The sequence below is a fragment of the Bufo gargarizans genome, chromosome 6 (assembly GCF_014858855.1).
Source record: "Bufo gargarizans isolate SCDJY-AF-19 chromosome 6, ASM1485885v1, whole genome shotgun sequence".
Classification (NCBI taxonomy): domain Eukaryota; kingdom Metazoa; phylum Chordata; class Amphibia; order Anura; family Bufonidae; genus Bufo; species Bufo gargarizans.
The window spans coordinates 253,875,374-253,896,498 of record NC_058085.1 but is presented as its reverse complement, the minus strand read 5'-3'; the positions used below and the strand labels follow the sequence as shown (position 1 = coordinate 253,896,498).

Sequence of the window (21,125 nt, the reverse complement as noted above, 5' to 3'; positions counted from 1 at the left end):
CAAGCCACAGCTTCTAGTCCATTCAGCGAGTAACATTTGGGAGAAGTTGAAGGCCATGTAATGAGCAGCCACCCCTCCCCCTGGCTTCAGCCTGCTCTGACAACTGCATGTAAAGCTTGCAGCCATTGGAACTACTGTGTCCTCCTCATTACTGATCGGCAGAGCGGAAAACAGCGAGCTGCAAATACACGGACTGCAGGCATTTTCGGAATTATTCTACATTTCCACAGTCAAAGCTGTAAAAGAAGGATTAGCTGTTACTGTAGTATAAAATGGGTGGATCTCAAGGATGTCTGAGCACAGTGTTATTATATAGTAATAGATGGAACAGGTGTTACGATGATCTTATAATGTGTGTGGATCTCATGGATTTTAAATGTGGATAATTATATTACTATTGAATGCAGTTGCTTTTCTGCCATATTTCATGTGAAACTGTCTTCACCAGCAGATCTAGCCAAATGATTGTGAACCTTGTCATCAATATGCGCAGTTCAGTTGTGTAATCTAATTAGAAATGTACCTCCTGTAAAGACACACCACAAGCCCTACACCACAAAATAAACATAAACATGTCTTTAAGTATAAAAATCTTAAAACCATATAAAATATATGTAAGCTTGGGGAAGTACAGAGTAGAAGGCTCCAGCCCGAGGAGGTAGAAAGCAATCAAAAGCAAAACAGATTTATAAAAAACAACTAATACACACCATGTGAATACTGACCAAAAAAGACAGATGCACAACAAAGTGAGGGATTTTTTTTCAGAATGTTTGCAGTTGTGGTTGCCATATGGTGGTGACTTTCCTTGTAGCTGAATTGCATTCTTTTTATCAGATTTATTGATTTTAGGTGAGTTAAAAACATGAGCTGAAATAAGACGCGTTAAAAAAAAAAAAAGCAAATCTTGTCAAAAGTCCAAGGGACTGATGTTTGTACTGCTGCCTGTGAGTAACATCCCAGCTCTGCAGACCTACACAGCCAGCACCGGACTGTCCACAAAGCAGAGACCAGCTGGGATGATGCCAGGCTGCAGGGGCATCCTGGTGCTTCTGGCATGCGCTTTGTCTCAGGTAAGATCACCTGGGTTTAAATTAATGGGTAATACAGCATGACAAGATATTCAGTCATGTATGTGTCCTGTGCCAAGTCTTTCACACTCTGCACAGTTTCATTAGGGTTTGAGACAGGGTTATTCTGGTTGGGCTGGTGTAAGTGTAGTTGGGAACGGATTAGTCTGACTGTAGTAGGTTTAGTTGGTATGGGATTAGTCTGGTTGGGGTAAATCTGGTTGCCCCATGCCCCTGACAAGTGCCAAAGTTGCATGAAGCAGTAAAGGCTGAACCAAAAATCAACTCCTGTGGTTGCAGCATCTGGACTGCAGGGGCAATATGCGAGTTATTGTGGGCCGATGGGGGTAGTAGTAGTTTACTCACAGCTCTGTAGCGCTCCCTGGGATGGCATGCAGTATAGGGAAGGTTAGCACCAGTTTCTTCGGGGCACACTCTATTGTACAGGGATTGCCAGCCAGATAGTGGTTGAGGTGCCCTTGGTGGTAGTTTTTTTTTACGTGCCGTAGAGGCAGGGTCCCTGTTGCTCATGACACCAGCACCGTTAGGTGCAAAGGAGGATGAGGAGTCAATACTTGTAAACAACTTTTACTTAATCAGTTGCCTTGAGGTAGTTAGTGCAGTTCATTTACATGGCAAGGGTGACAACCCATATGATGCATACACGATTGGTATGGCTGTAATCCTGGTAATAGGCTTGACAATAGGTGCATTAGGATTTTCCTTTGGCTGGTATGAGAGAGTTCCTTTCTAACTGTCCTCACTATGTCCACACTCGAGCCGCCAGATACTGGATATAATAATGACTCCTCCTTGGGTTTGGCAACCCACAGGGCAGTCTACCTAACGGTAGGCATGAATCCTCTGCTCCATTGTTTGCACTGGTTGCTTTCAGAAACAGAACAACTTTGCGTCTAATCATCCAGCTGTGTCCAGGTGCTTTTAGGCTTCTCCTGGTCATTGGTGCTGTGGAGTCCATAAACGAATGAAGTCCATAAGCTAATGCTGCTCCTATCTCCACTAGACTTTCTCTATATCCATAATTCACTCTGGTCTGTTCTAGGAAGCTGTAGGTAGGTTCTTCCCACTCCCTCAGCTTGGGCAGGTCTAAGGGGCTAAAATGGCAGCTACATACGCACTTCTCCACTAACTTCCTCCCTTTTCCCTCTGCCTTGGCACACCCTAAGATATATACAGTATATGTAGTGCCAGCACTACCTATAGGTGAATGGTTGTAATAACATGCACATCTTAAAACAGCCCGTTATAAGGAATTACAGTTGGCACAGCAATACATTGACATGGTATAATGCATACCCCCAAAGTTATACAGAGCCCCATGACCATCACGGAGTGGGACACTGCATGGTTATTCTCCTTCTGCAAGTAATGTACAGTCCAAAGTACAAAAGGTACAAATAGAACATTACTGCGAAGTTACTGTGATGTTGAATTGTGTGTTATAAAGCCAAGTTAGGTTGAAGTGGTATTTCTTTTAAATCAGATATTTTGTCTTTTTCTTTTAACACACTGTACACAAGTACAAAACATATACAGCAATAAACCACTCAAAAAACCCTCCCCCTTTCCCTCCCTCCCCCGTGCAGTGTCCTTCGTACCCTCAATAAGTTCTATACTTGATTCCTATCAACACTTAACCTCTCCATCCACAGCTGCATTATCCAATGATCATCTATGGGCAGTCCTACTTCTCTGATCTAGGCTGACTACTCTTATGGTGTCTATCAAGCATGATCTCGTCAAGTCCTTGAAGGCTAACCCAGAGTTTACTATCCAATTATGCCATGGTTTCTTAAATTTTTTAGGTGCACCTCTTTCAGGTAGATTCCCCTTTACAACTTAACCAGATGATTTACAGCCCCTATCAATTCTTACTTGTTTGTTGAAGTGAAATTTTCAACGAGTGGTCTACCACTGGAGGCATTGAGTGGCCGCAGCTAGAAATGAGCTAATCGAATCCCACAAAGTTGAATTCTATCTGAACTTCAGGATAAATTTGATTTGCCTAGAAGCCGAATTTCCCCGTGCTTTGTGTCAGCGAATCGATTTAACCTGAAATAGTAGAAACAAAAAAATTCTAACTTACCTCCTCTATTTGCTCGCGACGGGCCGCCAGCCTCCATCTTGCTTGAAGATCTCGGCCGGAAATCCGTGCGGCACAAAATTACATCATCATGCCGGCCAGCGTGGTGACGTAATCTGGCGCTGCACAGGATTTCGGCTGAGATCTTCAAGCAAGATGGTGGCGGCTGGCCCATCGCGAGCAAATGGAGGTGGTAAGTTTGATTTAAAAAAAAAAATGATTGTAAATTTTACACTCAGATGCCGTGATCATGTACGAACGAAGCATCTGAGGGGTACAATGACTGAGGCGGCGCTATCACAGCTTCCTTCCATCGCACCCGCTACTTACACTGACCAAAAATATAAACTCAACAATTTTGGTTTTGCTCCCATTTTACAAGAGCTAAACTCAAAGATCTGAAACATTTTCTACATACACAAAAGACCCATTACTCTCAAATATTGTTCACATTGCTCTCAAATATTGTCTAAATCTGTGTTAGTGAGCACTTCTCCTTTGCTGAGATATTCCATCCCACCTCACAGGTGTGGCATATCAAGGTTCTGATTAGACAGCATGAATATTGCACAGGTGTGCCTTAGACTTCCCACAATAAAAGGCCACTCTGAAATGTGCACAGTTTTGCCTTACTGGGGGGAAATCAGAAAACCAGTCAGTATGTGGTGTGGCCACCATTTGCCTCACGCAGTGCAATACATCTCCGTCAAATAGAGTTGATCAGATTGTGGCCTGCGGAATGTTGGTCCACTCCTCTTCAATAGCTGTGCGAAGTTACAGAATATTGGCAGGAACTGGAACACGCTGTCGTATACGCCGATCCAGAGCATCCCAAACATGCTCAATGGGTGACATGTCTGGTGAGTATGCTGGCCATGCAAGAACTGGGATGTTTTCAGCTTCCAGGAATTGTGTACAGATGCTTGCAATATGGGGCCGTGCATTATCATGCTGCAACATAAGGTGATGGTCGTGGATGAATGGCACAACAATGGGCCTCAGGATCTCATCACGGTATCTCTGTGCATTCAAAATGCCATCAATAAAATGCACCTGTGTTTGTTGTCCATAACATACGCCTGCCCATACCATAACACCACTGCCACCATGGGGTACTCGATCCACAACGTTGACATCAGCAAACAGCTCACCCACACAACGCCACACACGCTGTCTGCCATCTGCCCTGAACAGTGAAAACCGGGACTCATCTGTGAACAGAACGCCTATCCAACATGCCATATGCCATTGAATGTGAGCATTTGCCTACTCAAGTCGGTTACGACGGCGAATTGCAGTCAGGTCCAGACCCCGATGAGGACAACAAGCATGCAGATGAGCTTCCCTGAGACGGTTTCCGACAGTTTGTGCAGAAATTCTTTAGTTATGCAAACTGATTGTTGCTGCAGCCGTCCGGGTGGCTGGTCTCAGACGATCATGGAGGTGAACATGCTGGATGTGGAGGTTCTGGGTTGGTGTGGTTACACGTGGTCTGCGGTTGTGAGGCCAGTTGGATGTACTGCCAAATTCTCTGAAACGCCTTTGGAGACAGCTTATGGTAGAGAAATTAACATTCATTGCACGAGCAACAGCTCTGGTAGACATGCAGTCGGCATGCCAATTGCACGCTCCCTCAAACATTGTGACATCTGTGGCATTGTGCTGTGTGATCAAACTGCACATTTCAGAGTGGTCTTTTATTGTGGGCAGTCTAGGGCACATCTGTGCAATATTCATGCTGTCTAATCAGCACCTTGATATGCCACACCTGTGAGGTGGGATGGATTATCTCGGCAAAGGAGAAGTGCTCACTAATACAGATTTAGACAGATTTGAGAGTAATGGGTCTTTTGTGTATGTAGATCTTTGAGTTCAGCTCATGCAAAATGGGAGCAAAACAGAAAGTGTTGCGTTTATATTTCTGGTCAGTGTACGCAATTTTTTTTGTGAAATTCGGTGAATCAGCAGAATAAAACTTTTAAGAAATTCGCTTATCTCTAGTTGCAGCAGACTTGTGCTGTAACCTGGCACGTCACCGACACTGTGATTGTCGGGGTGCATCACATCACTGCTGCATCAGTGGCTAGCTTGTAGGGGTAAATCCCTTACACACATTAGTGTACTGTCGGCCAAACCTACTGTTTTTGCAGGAAGGACAACTATTTAATTTGTTTAAGGAGCTCCCAACTCTGCCTCAAGATTTTGGGGGAGAGAAGGATAAGGTAAATTACACTTTTTACCTAATTCTTTTGTTCTCCCTGGAAATGAGTGGCTTTCTCCTCCCATTAAAAGCACAAACATGCTTGGCCAAACCGAATGTGCATGTGTTGGGGACTTTGTCGAGACAGCTGTTAAAGGTGTGAGGAATCCTTAGGGGTTGGAGATATGGGTGATATCCATTCAATCTATAATCTGTGTAGTGTTACAGCGCATTGAGGAAGATGGAAAGTTAAAGCTTTTGGACACAATCATTTTACATAATGTTCTCTTTTTCCATATCAGATTTGCTCACAGCTTTGCAGACTCCCATGTTCCTGTCCCTGGATTTCAGCTCACTGTCCTCCGGGCTCAACCAGAATTTTAGATGGATGTGGGTGCTGCAATATCTGTTCTAGGCGCCTTGGGGAACCTTGTGACCAGATCAACCTGTGTGATCAGAGGCAGGAGCTGACCTGCGATTATTCTACAAGCATTGATGGAAGAGGAGGAACCTGTAACTGTAAGATCCCTACAGTCAGCATTTTCTATCTGTCCTCATCTGCTACTGGTTGCTCTAAGTTTACCAAGTGTGGTATAACATTTTCTTAAATGCTCCACAGGCCCTGCAGTGGTTGCAGTGTATTCAACAAGAGATATGGTTTTACAAAAAAACACTGGACATCTGCAAAATGCAATAGCATTCTATTATCAGATCATGGAAGCACAATGTGTGCCACATTTCTTTTATTATGTTTCTCAGACAATCGCAACAGTCTTGAAAATTGTATGGAAAAGAGGCGTGGCTAAGAAATAATACATCAAATTTATCAAACGCAAGTACCAATTTTAGGGTAATAGAGGTGTGGCAGCTATGAGGTGAAATAAGGAAGAGTGTCTAATATGCTTTGCAAGGTGCACCAACTTATGGCACATTGTGATACATTTACAAAGTGCTTCATTTTTGCCAAACCTTCTCATCCTATTGATATATCTTCCTCATTGTTCTTCCTAGAACTGCAATGTTTTGGAGATAATTTTAAGAACAAATGGAATGAAAAGAGAACAAAAAGGAATAAACACATCATCCAAAGATGTGATCCAGTGACAAGAGGCAGCCACAGGTCAGTGTAGAGTGAGGTATCCTAGCACTAGAAATGGGCCACAAATTAGGATGAACCACAGATAGAACAGGAAGATTTAAAAAAAAACATACCTGCCATTATGAATAGTTAATACAGGGAAATTAAAAAGATGGATTCCTTTCCTGATACATGGAAGGACCATTCTCCTGACACTTGGGAAGCTGGGACTAGGGGTGAACTGACCATAATCCTAGAGGGAAAATTCTCAGTGGGCTTATGCCCAGGGGGCCACCCGAGCCCTCCTCATGGCCGCCAGCTGGATACATAATGATCTCATACTGTCATTAGTAATAAATGCTAGGAGCATGAAGTACTTATGCACTTCACCCCAGCCACAGGGCTCTACTAAGTTCAGTTGTATCGCCATCCTGCAGACTGTGATGGCATCAGTATTTTGTGCTTTACTGTGGTACTTGGTTCTGCTGGGGTGGTATATTGTGCTGCACTATAGTATTGCTGGCCCCATCTACTTGTGTTTTCTTTGTTTAGTTGTGTTGCCTCACCTTCTGTCAATTTGGAGCCGCCTACAGCATGGGGCCTATTTTTGGTTTTATCCAGGGCCACAGACAACACTTACATCACTCATGTTGCCTAATAGAGCATTGAACTGGTACATATCACCACCTGGAAATGAGGCCACCACATACTCTAATGGCACTGACACTAGTGGACAACTAAGGAACAACACACTGCAAAATAAAGAGATATTGGTCACCTATAAACATTAGTAAGTATTATATTCACATATGCAGTATTATACCAGTCCTGACTCTACAAGCATACCAAATCACTTTCTGCACTTGCCTGTTCTGGACCTAGGAATCAGTTATAAGGCACTTAAGTAAGGCTCTTTAGTTGTCTGGAAAATCCACCAAGCTCATGTTTTTTTTTTATTCACTTCCTGTCCAGCTATTTAGTACTACTGGCCAAGTGTTCTGATCTAAACTAGCACATTGACACAGTCCAGATGTGGTCAATAGCATGGCCACCCTACATTCACTGTTATTAGACTTCTGAAAACTGCCAAACACTAGCAGTGAATCGAGAGGTTGCTGTGCATGTGGCTGGCCAGCTAAAACCTGTCCTAGGTTGCTAGTATAGCTTATATGTGTATACAGCTAGACCTGCCAATAGCCTTAATACACCTATGTTTATGTGTTAAAGACAAAAGCAGAGTTATTTACTGTGACATCATGTTTTGGATGTCATATAACTGTTATATATTGTGTTCACAGAAGCATAAAAAGAAAATATGCCTTTAAGATTCATTTTGTAATGTAAGGTAAGCTCAGTGACACAGCAGAAACAACATAATGCATAGTGTTAATCTGTTGTTGCTGGGCAGAAGTCTAGACCAATCACAGCCAGCTTCTCACACAGCAAGAGTTTTCACCAATCACAACCAGCACACATAGCCTGTCTGGGAATTCCCCCAGCTCTTGCTGCTAGAATCATTATTCAGACAGGAGCTGAAGAGACATTCACTCCACTGAGAGCTGAGTTTTATCAGAACAAGAGGCCAAAAATAGGTATTTAGAACAGTTAATTAATGTTCCTATTGTTAGTATTGTGTTTAGAACTGTATACTGAACTAGATATATATGTGTTTACTTACAGTTCCACCAATTGCAACCATACAATTGCAAATACAAATTGCAAGCTACAAATTGCAAGCTACAAATTGCAAGCATTCAGATTCCACATTGCAATCCAAATTGCATACAACCATACCAGATCATACTCAACCAATCTGCAAATAGTCACTGCTAACTGCATACTGTAAGTAGAACTATTAGTTAGACCTCAAATATACCTCTCAGAGAGATCATAAAGTGCTTGAATAACTTAAAGTGATAGTACAGATACTGAAGAGAGAAATATATCCACCATTTTATGTTGAATGACAAGATTGAACAGTTGAGCCACCATCTTATGCATACCGCCATTTTGTGATATCTTTTCAACACGTGTTTTGTACATGGACTATCTTCTGAGGAGGCGGCAGTGTTATATATGAAGAAAAGTTGAAGTTAATAAAGAAGTTATTTGAAGCATTTGGTGTGCTCTTTAAACCTACTGTTTCCATAGAACGGCGCTAGAGGAATTACAGAGTAATAGACAGTCTGGTTAGACTAAAAGTCAGAGATATCAAAATTCTTCTAATGCCACAGCGCAAAAGGCACTTCATAGTGCTGCGCCTGCCACAGTGGAACTATATTGGCCTTAGAGGGCGAAGTAACTTGCACAGTAAAAAGCGCATTAGAGCAGCGGAGCGCCAGCATATACCGCCACGCAGCAACTGTTCCCTGAGTGAGCAAGCAAAGACACCTCAGCGGAGCTACCATAAAGACCATAACGTGTGCATTAGTCAAACTGCAGCCGACTCTTAAAGTGGAAGAACAGCAAAGGCAAGATAGTCAGAGAAAGATCGCCAACCATCCTGCGATCCCTAGAGAGAGAAAGAGATACATGGTGGAAGGCCAAAGTCCAGAGCTAAAGTGCCTGCACCGCTATCCACGGAGAGACCACGTACTGCAGTTAGTTTCCTGCCACTAGGCTCAAAGCCTGCAGCAGCGTATCCAAGCCAGTGCATGGCAAGTCATCACAGATCATCGCACGTCATCACAAAGCATCGCAAGTCTGCACAGAACATTGCAACTCAGCTTAGAGCGTCGCAAGTCTGCACAGACCATCGCAAGTCTGCACAGAGCATCGCAAGTCTGCACAGAACATCGCATCACATCAAGAAAAGACAAGTCTCCTTTAAGACAGACATTTGTTCCAGCATCCTTTAGATTGCAGTATTCTGCTCTTCAGAATAAGGTCAGAGCTTTCCGTTTATGACTTATCATTGCATATAGGCTTTGGTATAAAGAGACATTTTTGTGTTCAGATAAAGAACTTAAATTAAAACAAAGGACATTTTGTATTACACGGTCTCTATTGCATTTAAAGTGAGTCATTTATTGCCTGAATTTATCGCTGTTACATTTAAAGTGAAAGTAATTTATTTCTGCATTTGTCAATATTGCATTTAAAGTGGAAGGACTCTTAATATTTGTATTGATTGTTATAGCATTTAAAGTAAAATGTCTGAGCTTAGTATTACCATGCCACTGTTAGGGGATGCAAAGATAGATAGAGTAGAGGGGGAAGAGCAAGGGAGCCTGTCTTATGTAGAAGAGTCTGGTGCAGCATTAGTCTTGCCTCAAACAAATATAGCCCAAACAGATGAACTAAGACGTTCATCATGTGCCAGAAAACCGACCCCAAAGATGCTGGAAAATTTGGAGCAAGAAGCAGCATTAAAAGGAAAAAAGTTTGCCAGAATGTATGAGGAGTGTAAATCATACCTTAAAGACATTCGTAGAAAGCTAAAGCAAGAAAGTATAAAAAGGAACTTGAGTGATATGGTAGAGACGGTAGAAGAATCTGAATCAGAGCTTATGGCAGCATATGTCAACCTGCTTACGAAGTTACGACACCTTCCCAGGATATTCTAAGGAACATGGACACATGTACTGCGGTCACTAAAGATTTAGTAAAGCTTATGAGAGAACTATCATCTGCAGCAAGCTATGATGAAGTTAAAGCAAGAAGTAGAATGAACACGCTTTTTACAAGAGACTATGCTAGGTCCTTAGGGGGAACCACAATCTCAAGTGTAACTTCCTTCGCTAGCAGAAGTGCCACCCACATATCAGAGTCCTCAAATACTTCAGCCAAAAGAAAAGGAATTAGCTGAACAACTTGCTGTCAAGAAAGCAGAAATTGAGTTGGAAGCTACCATCGAGGTGCAGGGTCAACTGATGGCTGAAAAGGATGCACAACACCATCAGATGGAAGCTGAAATGGATGCACAACGCCATCAGATGGAAGCTGAAATGGAGGCACAGAGCCATCAAATGGAAGCTGAATTGAAAAGTCTGGAAAGGCAGAAAGAAGTTAAGAGTCAGAGTAGTCATAGGTTCAAATCTGTACTAAGTGAAGAAAAAGACTCCTACTTTCCTTCATATGCCCAGGAGAATGGAAGGTAAATCTCCAGCATGCAGTGAAGAAATAAATTATTATCCTTCCATCCCTGTTCATAAAAACAAAGAGAGGCCTAGTCCAGTGTTAGGAAAAAGGTGTGTGAATTTACCCTCTATCTCTACCGGAAAAGTTGAAGAAAAGGACTCACCTAATTCAGAACTAAGTGAGAAAATAGAGCCGGGTGATTCTATTCCTAGATGCCACAGCAATGCTCAGGAGAATGTTACAACCATTGTCCCTGCAAGACCACAGAGAACAGTCCTAGCTAGACTTCCCGTTCTGGAACCTACTGTATTTTCAGGAGACATACTGAAGTTCATAAAGTCGAAGGCAAGTTTTGCGATGATCATTGAGCATCAGTGCTTCAGCCCAGTTGACAAGTTATTCTACCTTCAGAAATATGTTGGTGGAGAAGCCAAGGACGTTCTTGAAGGTAACTTCTATAGAAAAGACAAAGAAGCCTACAAACAAGCTTGGGAAAAATTTAATGCAAGATATGGTCATCCTTTGTTAGTACAAAGAGCCTTTAGAGAGAAACTGAATAACTGGCCTAAAATAGGTCCTAAAGAACACTTCAGACTCCAAAAGTATGGTGACTTCCTGCAAGCATGCAGCAATGCCATCCCACATGTTCAAGGACTGGAAGTACTGAACGACTATCTAGAAAACCACAGGATGCTAACTAAGCTACCTGAAGAAGTGGCTTCTAGATGTAATCGCTATGTGATTAAAGAGTTAGATCTAGGTAAGAATTTACCAAGTTTTAAAATGAGGAAGCACGGATAGCATGTAATCCAGTAACATCATCTTACGTCTTAAAAACCTTAGAAGAAAGGCATGCAAGAGAGATAAGATGTGCAAGAGCAACTAGCTTTGCAACCAGCGCAGCAGCTAAAAGGTCCAGATACCTACGAGAGCAAGTCCAAAGTAACTACTGGGATCAATAGAGAGACAGAACCGATAAATCTTCAGACTACCTTCAAGTGTATGTTCTGTGGAGAGAACCACTCCATACATAAGTGCCAACAATTGAAGGCGAAGTCCCCAGAAGAAAAGAAAATATTTGTGCTGGATAACCAACTGTGTTTTGGATGCCTAAGAAAAGGCAATGTTACTAAGTAGTGTAAGAAAAAGGCCGCATGCAGCATTTGCAAAGGACGCCATCCTACGCCACTACATAAATAAACGTCCAAAGAAGGATAAATCCTCAATACCTAAAGATACTAAGGAAGGAAAGAAAGTATTGGTATTCTCTTGCAGAGTGAGGGAAGGAGAAGCAATGGCACATCAATGGTTGTACCAGTGTGCATAATAAATCTTAAAAGGAGGAACAAGAAGGTATACGCCTATGCGCTACTGGATGCCCAGAGTGATGTCACCTTCATTATCTGCAAGAAATTACAAGTGGCTACAGAACCAGTGACGCTCAAACTCACCACAATGACGGGGAGAGACACATTAGTGAACAGTCAAAGGGTCAAAGGATTGAGAGTTAGAGGACATTCAAACTGCACATTAGATCTAGCTCCAGCTTATACAAAAGACGATATACCTCTAGATCGAGATCGCACACCTACCTGTGAAACAGCCAATGAATGGGAGCACCTATCTGTAATATTGTCACGGCTGAGGATGGGGAAAACCCTCAGCCGTGCGATGCCACGTGATGTTAGTGGCTGCTCGGCCAGGACGACAGAATTAGGGAGCAGGTCACCTCCTAATGCATCCCTAATCCGACCCTAACTCCTAGCTGCATGAGCCGACCTTGAAGGTAGGTAGGAAACAGGAGTCTAAAACTGGCTGAGCTGCAATCGGATGTAACCATAAACAGACTATGGATATGGCAGGAGAGTGAAAGACTTCCACCTCTACCTGCCACAGACACACTGACTGGATCCCTGGACACAAGTGATGACTGTCCACACACAAACATAAAAGGACACAGCATACATAGACACACAGGGACCCAGAACCATAGCTGCAATAATAACAGACACCACATAGACATAAACTAAACATCACATAAACATATACTTTCACAATTTATGACCACAAGGGTGGCCCTCACTGGCAGATGGTATATGGGACCAGGAGAGTGCCTCCACCTTACTACAAGGCTTGAGTACCCCTCAGAACTCAGGTCTCAACTGAGGTTAAATAGTCCATGTAGCCACACCCACACAGACACACCCAGTACACACACACTAGGAAGGGAATTAACCCTTCACACACCAGGGAAGGGAAGACAGCAACTAAAAGGGGAATACACACAATTAACCCCGTGCACACCAGACAAGGAAAGTGCACACATAAACACACGCATGGACAGCAAGCCACCCAGCAACCAGCTCAGGCTGCTCCACTGCCCAACAACCACAAGTTGCCAGCGGCAACCACACGTGAGGCAAGATACTAGCCCTCACCTGTGGTTGACAACAATACCAGACCGCGGGCAAATGCATGCGGGTCCCAAGGAGTCACGACCATGACCATGGTTGTGACAAGTATCTCATGAAATGTCCCTGCTGAAGGAGTTTGGTGTTGGACTGTTGATCGGCTACGATTATCCCGAAGCCTTGGTACCACGAAAGGTAATCACAGGAGAAAAGGGTGAATCCTACGCTGTTCAAACTGATCTAGGATGGGGTGTTGTTGGAGGAAAACAGCAGATCGCAAACTCAAGACAGGTGACAGGATTGTGTCATTGAATATCTGTCCAAGAGTTAACACCTGTAAGTCCAGCAAAAGTAATCAAGATCCTTGAATCCAGCTTTGCAGACATAAGTTCTAAAGAAAAGAGTGTATCCCAAGAAAACATAAAGTTCGTACACACTCTAGAAGAAAATATTCAACAGAATCAACAAGGTCATCTTGAAATGCCCTTACCTTTTAGAGAACGATTTCGTCTGCCAAATAACAGAAATCTTGCCCTAGCAAGATTGAAATGTTTGAAGAAAAAGATCCCTAATTCAAGCAGGATTATTCATGGAAGGTATCCTCGAAGAAGGACATGCATAGAAAGTTAATAACCAACCTAAAAAAGGAGAAGTGCGGTACATCCCACATCAAGGTGTCTACCACTCAAATAAACCAGATAAGATTAGAGTAGTATTTGATTGCTCAGCAAAGAACATTGGTTTTGCATTGAATGATCATCTACTAAAAGCAAACACTCTGCCTGGAGTACTCTGTAGATTCAGAAAGTATCCTGTAGCGGTCATGTGTGACGTTAAAAAGATGTTCCACCAGTTTCATGTGAACAATGAAGATAGAGACTTCCTGAGGTTTCTATGGTGGGAGGACGAAGATACAGATACAGAGCCAGCAGAATACAGAATGAAAGTACACTTGTTTGGAGAAACATCATCTCCACGCTGCGCCAATTATGGTATGAAGTACCTGACCAATCAGAATAAAAAGGATTGCCCTTCAGCTGCAAATTTTCTGAAGAAAAACTTTTATGTGGATGATGGTCTCATAAGTCTAGAGTCCACAGAATCTGCAATCAAACTAATGAAAGAAAGCCAAGAGTTATGTGCAAGAGGAAACCTGCGCCTTCACAAATACATCTCAAACAGCAGAGAGGTACTGGAATCCATCAGTGACTCTGAACGTGCAGTAACAATGAAGAATGTAGGTCTCAATTTTGATCATCTTCCAGTTCAGAACGTACTTGGATTGGGATGGAATGTAGAGAACGACAAGTTCTTCTTTGAAGTATATATTGAAGAGAAAGTTGCAGTGGCTTCTATATTTGATCCATTGGGATTCTTGGGATTCTTGGCCCCAGTAATCCTCAGAGCAAAAGAAATACTGCAAGAATTATGCAGACAGAAGTTGGGATACCCAGATGTTTTGTACATCATGATTTCGGAAAGTACAAGAAAATAGAACTTCTTCACTTCTCAGATGCCAGTAGTTATGGTAAGCAAGTTTCTGAGAGAAGAATTGGAATAGGAAATAGATGAAGAATATTTTTGGACAGACTCACAAGTTGTCCTAGGATACATAAACAACAAAGCTCGAAGATTCCATCGCCAACAGAGTTGAGAAAGTTCGGGAAATAACAAATCCGGAACATGGGCATCACATTGACACAAAGCATAACCCAGCAGATCATGCTTCAAGAGGCCTGAATGTAACAGAATTTTAAAATTCAAACTGGTTTACCGATCCGGAGTTCCTTTGGGAAAAGGAAATCACGCCCAGTAAATGTTACACAGAATTGTCTATGGGTGATCTAGAATTAAAAGTTGTACAAACATTGAGCACTGCTGCCAAGTGTCAAGATGACAAGATGACATACTTGAAAGACTAGCCAAATGTTCAAAATGGAATACAGTCATAAATGTAGTAGCTCGAATTCAACGTTCTGCAGGATGGTATACTGAAGGTGGGAGGGAAACTGGAAAATGCATCGTTACCTAGCAGAGTGAAGCATCCAGCAATTCTACCCAAAAACTCTACCTTCACAAGATTGATTATTGATCACTACCACAACATATCCTTACATCAAGGAAGAAGCTTTATCCAAAGCTGTTTGAGAGAAGGTGGTTACTGGCTTGTGAAAAGAAGCAAAGTTATAGCAAAGTATATAACTAAATGTGTAGTCTGCAGAAAGGCACGTAGACCTACAGAATGGCAGATTTACCGGAAGATCATGTAAACCCATCACCACCATTTCTTTATAGCGGAATGGATTATTTTGTCCCATTCATCACCAAACATAACTGCAAGGAGTACAAGAGATATGGACTAATAGTAAAATGTCTAAGCTCCAGAGCAATTCACCTGGAATGTTAGAAGATATGTCAACTGACGCATTCATCAACGCCTTAAGATGTTTCATAGCCATTAGAGGTACCGTCAGAGAGCTTAGATTTGACCAACGATCTAATTTTGTCAGAGCAAAGAATGAATTGATGAAAGCTCTAAAAGAGATCGATAAAGAAAAAGTTACTGAGTATTTGTTACAGAAACAGTGTAATTTTCGTATGAATGCTCCACATGCAAGCCATACAGGAGGAGTTTTGGAAAGACAAATCAGAACTGTGAGAAATGTGTTAAGTTCAGTGTTGAAAAAGAACGCCAGAAGAATAGATGATGCTTCACTTAGGACCCCATTCTATGAAGTAATGTCTATTGTTAACAGTCATCCACTTACAGTTGATAATATCAACGATCCAACAAGTTTGGACCCTTTAACGCTCAACCATCTACTTCACCTTATGTCGGATTACATACAGCCACCGCTTGGCAAGTTCACCAAAGAGGATTTATATGCTAAAAGGAGATGGCGAAGAGTTCAATATTTATCAGAACAGCTTTGGAATAGATGGAGGAAAGAGTACTTAGCCAATCTTATTCTAAGAAGTAAATAGCAAACACCCAGAAGAAATGTCCAAGTTGGTGACATAGTGTTAGAGAAAAAAGATTTACCTAGAAGTCAATGGGAATTGGCCAAAGTTCTAGAAGTTAAAAAGGTTAAAGAAAAACTAGTAAGAAGACTGTTGTTACAAATAGGAGACTCAAAACTTGACAAATAAGGAAAACGTCTCACTACTCCACTCAAGTTGGAACGTCCTATACAGAAGTCAGTTGTTCTACTTGAGAGTGATAAAAGACACTTGAGAGGTGAGAACCTGAAGAAAAATTCCTCAAATTCATGTTAAAGTCCCACTACTAAGAACATAGAATTATAGGTAATTTTGGTGGGAGTGTAGCTGGCCAGCTAAGACCTGTCCTAGGTTGCTAGAATAGCTTATATGTGTATACAGCTAGACCTGCCAATAGCCTTAATACAGTTCCTATGTTTATGTGTTAAAGACAAAAGCAGAGTTATTTACTGTGACATCATGTTTTGGATGTCATGTAACTGTTATATATTGTGTTCACAGAATCAGAAAAAGATAATATGCCTTTAAGATTCATTTTGTAATGTAAGGTAAGCTCAGTGACAAAGCATAAACAAAAGAATGCATAGTGTTAATCTGTTGTTGCTGGGCAGAAGTCTAGACCAATCACAGCCAGGTTCTCGCACAGCCTGTCTGGGAATTCCCCCAGCTCCTGCTGCTACCATCATTATTCACCAGAGACAGGAACTGAAGAGACATTCAATCCACTGAGAGCTGAGTTTTATGGGAACAAAAGACCAAAAATAGGTATTTAGAACGGTTATATAATGTTCAAATTGTTAGTATTGTGTTTAGAACTATATACTGAACTAGATATATATGTGTTTACTTACAGTTCCACCAATTGCAACCATACAATTGCAATACCAATTGCAAGTTCTATTGCAAATTCAATTGCAACTATACAAATTAAAAGCTACAAATTGCAAGCATTCAGATTCCATATTGCAATCCAAATTGCATACAACCATACCAGATCATACTCAACCAATCTGCAAATAGTCGCTGCTAACTGCATACTGCAAGTAGAACTATTAGTTAGACCTCAGATATACCTCTCAGAGAGATCATAAAGTGCTTAAATAACTTAAAGTGACAGCACAGATACTGAATAGAAAAATATATCCACCATTTTATGTTGAATGACAAGATTGAACAATTGAACCACCATCTTATGCATACCACCATTTTGTGATATATTTTCAACACATGTTTTGTACATGGACTATCTGTTGAGGAGATGGCAGTGTTATATATGAAGAAAAGTTGAAGTTAATAAAGAAGTTATTTGAAGCATTTGGTATGCTATTTAAACCTACTGTTTCCATAGAACGGTGCTAGAGGAATTACTAGACAGTCTGGTTAGACTAAAAGTCAGAGATATCAAAATTCTTCTAATGCCACAGCTCAAACGGCACTTAATAGTGCTGCGCCTGCCACAGCGCATGCACAGCTTGCTCTCCAGGGCCCCATTATTGATATAGTAGTGGATCTCAGACCTGTCCCTATCAATATGCCATAAATTGTCCTGCATGGGACAACCCCTTTAAGCACTATATGGTGCTGTCAATTCATTGTGTGGCACTACGGTATATGAGGACTAGGGCACTTTAAACACTAAAGGGGGGAACTTATCAAGCATTTCTAGTCTTGATATAGTTTGTGGTGGCTTGAGATGCAGGGCGCAATTCAGCATATTTGTGCACCAGAATCTTAACTCTATACCAGCTAGGAGATAATTGTAATCTTAAATTTGTCAGCCCATGTAGACCCATACACCCACTTTTTACAAAAGTGGAAGCATGGCATAAAATAAAAAGACAAAAAGTTGCAAAAATTAGCAAATTTTCAATGCCAGAAAACGAGTGCACTGCAATACTTTAATAAATGCTCCTATATGTGTATTATAAGCATGTTTGCTATGTGTTCTATATGCCACTGCAGTGTAGGCCAGCCTCTGCCATCAGCTACATTATCAGATGCCACATGTCCATCCCAGTGCCCACCTCTATCACCAGCTGAATTAACACACAGGCCTTGAACCCATCCCAGTGCCCATATCTGTCATCAGCCACATTATCACAGAGGCCATGTAACCCTCCTAGTACACACCTCTGTGATCAACTACATTATCATAGTGCCCCCATACTTATCCCAGTACCCACCTCTGTCATCAGCTACATTTTCACAGAACCCATGTACCCTTCTCAGTAACCAACCACTGTCATTAACTAGAGGCCATGTACCCATCTCAGTGCCCATCTCTGTGTTACTAAATAACAGAAAAACAACAATGAGCATGTTTTTACAATATTTACGTTATGTTCTTGAAAGGACTAGGAGGTAATATTTGCTGATATTTTTGACATGGACTCTCCTCAGATAACCAGGGTGACAGCTGCAACATCAATGGAAAAGTGTATGAAGATGGAGAAACCTTTCAGCCCAGCTGTAAAGTCCAGTGCACATGTGTGGATGGTGGTGTCACCTGTATCCCACTGTGCAGTGAAGATGTTAGGCTCCCAAGCCCAACATGCCCCTTTCCTCTAAGAGTTGAAGTCCCAGGGAAGTGCTGTCATGAATGGATATGTGATCAACCCCAAGAGTCCAAGCTCCTTACCAGTGTGGAACAAGGTAAAATTACTAAAATATAACCTTAAAAGGAGAAGACCTCTCACCTGTGATCTTTTGACCAGAATATATCCATGCATAATATATACCCAGTCGAATCACATTATTATGATCACCAGCAAATATCCAGATCATTAAGTTCATCAGGCTGGTCCTGGTAGGTTGTCAAAGGTATCTGGAGCCATGCTGACTGCTGTTTATTCCACAGCTGCTAGACGGTGCATGGGGGGAGGATCCATAGACGTACCCAACAATCGAGGTGGTCCCACAGATGCTCAATTGGGTTCAAGTCTGGGGATTTAGGGGGCAAGGGTAGTACTTGGAAATCTTGGTCATCTTCTTCCAACCAATGTCAAACATTTCCAGCCATGTGACATGTCACATTGTCTTCCTGGAAGAACCCATTCGCCCCAGGGAAGACAGTCATGTATGGGTGTATATGATGTTTGGTCTCATAGAATTCCACAAAAACATTCCTCAGACCATAACACTAGAGATGGCGGTCGTTTTGTGGTGAACTTTGCGCGTTCGAGATTCGTTGAACATGCGAACATATGGCGATGACCGCCGGCGCCATATTCTTTTGCATTGCACCGAACCCATTAAACATTTATCAGGTGCGACAGGACAGCCAATTGAGATGTTTCAGCACATGGACACCCCTCCACCCTATAAAAGAACCCGATATGGCAGCCATTTTACATTCTGTGTTTTGCCAGTGTAGGGAGAGGTTGCTTTGTAGAGCAGGGACAGGCTGTTAGGGACACCAAACGCTAGCTAATAGGGCCACAAAAGTCCTTTTATGGACTGGTATAGGTGCGCTATCGATAGGTGTGATATACTGAGGGGTGTGATATACTTATAATATACTGTCTAACATAGAAAGTATATTATAGTGCATTTGCATTGTGCAGCAGTTGTGTGCGACTCTGCTGCGATACCGCAGCTATATAGAGGGACAAACGCTATTGGAACAACTAATTGCAACGGTTGTGATATACCTGTTGCCCCCCCCCCCCCCAAAAAAAAATGATTGGGGGGTGTGATATACCTTCTTCCACAAAATACTGATTGAGGGCTGCGATATACCTGTTGCCCCAAAAAAACAGGGTGGTGTGATATAACTGTTGTGGCAAAAAAATAATTGAGGGGTGTGATATACCTGCTTTCACAAAATACTGATTAAGGGGTTCGATATATCTGCTTCCACCAAATATTGACTGAGGGGTGCGGTATACCTGCTTCCACAAAATACTGTATAAGGGGTTTGAGATACCTGCTTCCACAAAATATTGATTAAGGGCTGCGATATACCTGCTTCCACAAAATACTGATTAAGGGGTTCAATATACTTGTTTCCACCAAATAGTGATTGAGGGGTGCGATATACCTGCTTCCACAAAATACTGATTAAGGGGTTTGATATACCTGCTTCCACAAAATACTGATTGAGGTCTGTAATATACCTGCTTCCACAAAATACTGATTAAGGGGTTCGCTATAAGTGTTTCTATCAAATATCGATTGAGGCCTGCGATATACCTGCTTCCACAAAATACAGATTAAGGGGTTTGATATACCTGTTTCCACCAAATATTGATTGAGGGGTGCGATATGCCTACTTCCACAAATACTGCTGTTCTCTAGGGACTTAGGCACAGGGTCATTTTGAAAATGACAGGCAGAGGAAGAGTTCCACAGGGGTGGTAGGGGTCGGGCAGGTGCACCAGACCAGAACGTAAGTGGGAAGTTGGAGAAGGCATGTGCGATTTCAAAGGGCACACCAGAGTTGGTGGAGTGGCTCTCAGCCTTCCGCTTCTGCACCCTCCTCATCCTCTATATCTGCACCCTCCTCACTCTCTGCTGTGTGCACCCCCAAATACACCACCACCACCATAGCCCCTCCACTCGAGTCAGAGGAATTATTTTCCCATCCATTCCCAGACCTTACCAATGCGCAGCCATTCTTGACATCGGATGAGGAACAGGAGGTAGCAATGGCCGCCACCCAGCAGTTTGACGACAGTACCCAGATCAGCCCAAGGAGGGAGGTTCCAGCTGTTGCTGCCTACTCAGAGATCTCAAATGTCAGTGATGGTGAAGGTGACGATGATGACGTGTCGATGGACAGGAAGAGGAGGGGAGTTTAGAGTGAGAGATGGAGGAGAAGGAGGAGAAGCAGGCAGAGCTTGCAGGGCACAGTGGGCAAATAGAAGGCTGGAAATGTATCTGGAGTGAGCCATCCACCATGCACGGTCACTTCTGGCACTCCCAGGAAGCCAGCACATGGCTCCACAGTGTGGGATTTTTTTTAACGTGTCAGCTGCTGACAATAGTGTTGCCATCTGCATACTGTGCTGTCAATGCCTTAAGTCGCGGTAAGCCCAACACTCACCTAGGGACGACCACCTTAAGAAGGAACCTGGCCTCCCATCACCGAGCCAAGTGGGAGCAACGCCGTCAGAACCCACAAAGCTACACTCCCGGCGCTCCACGTCCTGCCTCTTCTCCTTCTCCTCTCTCCTCCCATTTG

At 42.5% G+C, this 21,125-nt stretch overlaps 1 protein-coding gene across 2 annotated transcripts in view; it reads left to right on the top strand.

The window, feature by feature from the left end:
• Window positions 1-950: 950 nt before the first annotated feature.
• Window positions 951-21,125, top strand: part of CCN5 (cellular communication network factor 5) — a 28,618-nt gene continuing 8,443 nt past the window's right edge. For both annotated transcript variants that reach the window (XM_044298616.1, XM_044298615.1), the window contains exons 1-3: window positions 951-1,073; window positions 5,677-5,893; window positions 18,344-18,595. In XM_044298616.1, coding sequence (XP_044154551.1) covers window positions 1,020-1,073; window positions 5,677-5,893; window positions 18,344-18,595 — 523 coding nt within the window. In that variant the 5' untranslated portion in view covers window positions 951-1,019. The remainder of the gene's footprint in view (window positions 1,074-5,676; window positions 5,894-18,343; window positions 18,596-21,125) is intronic.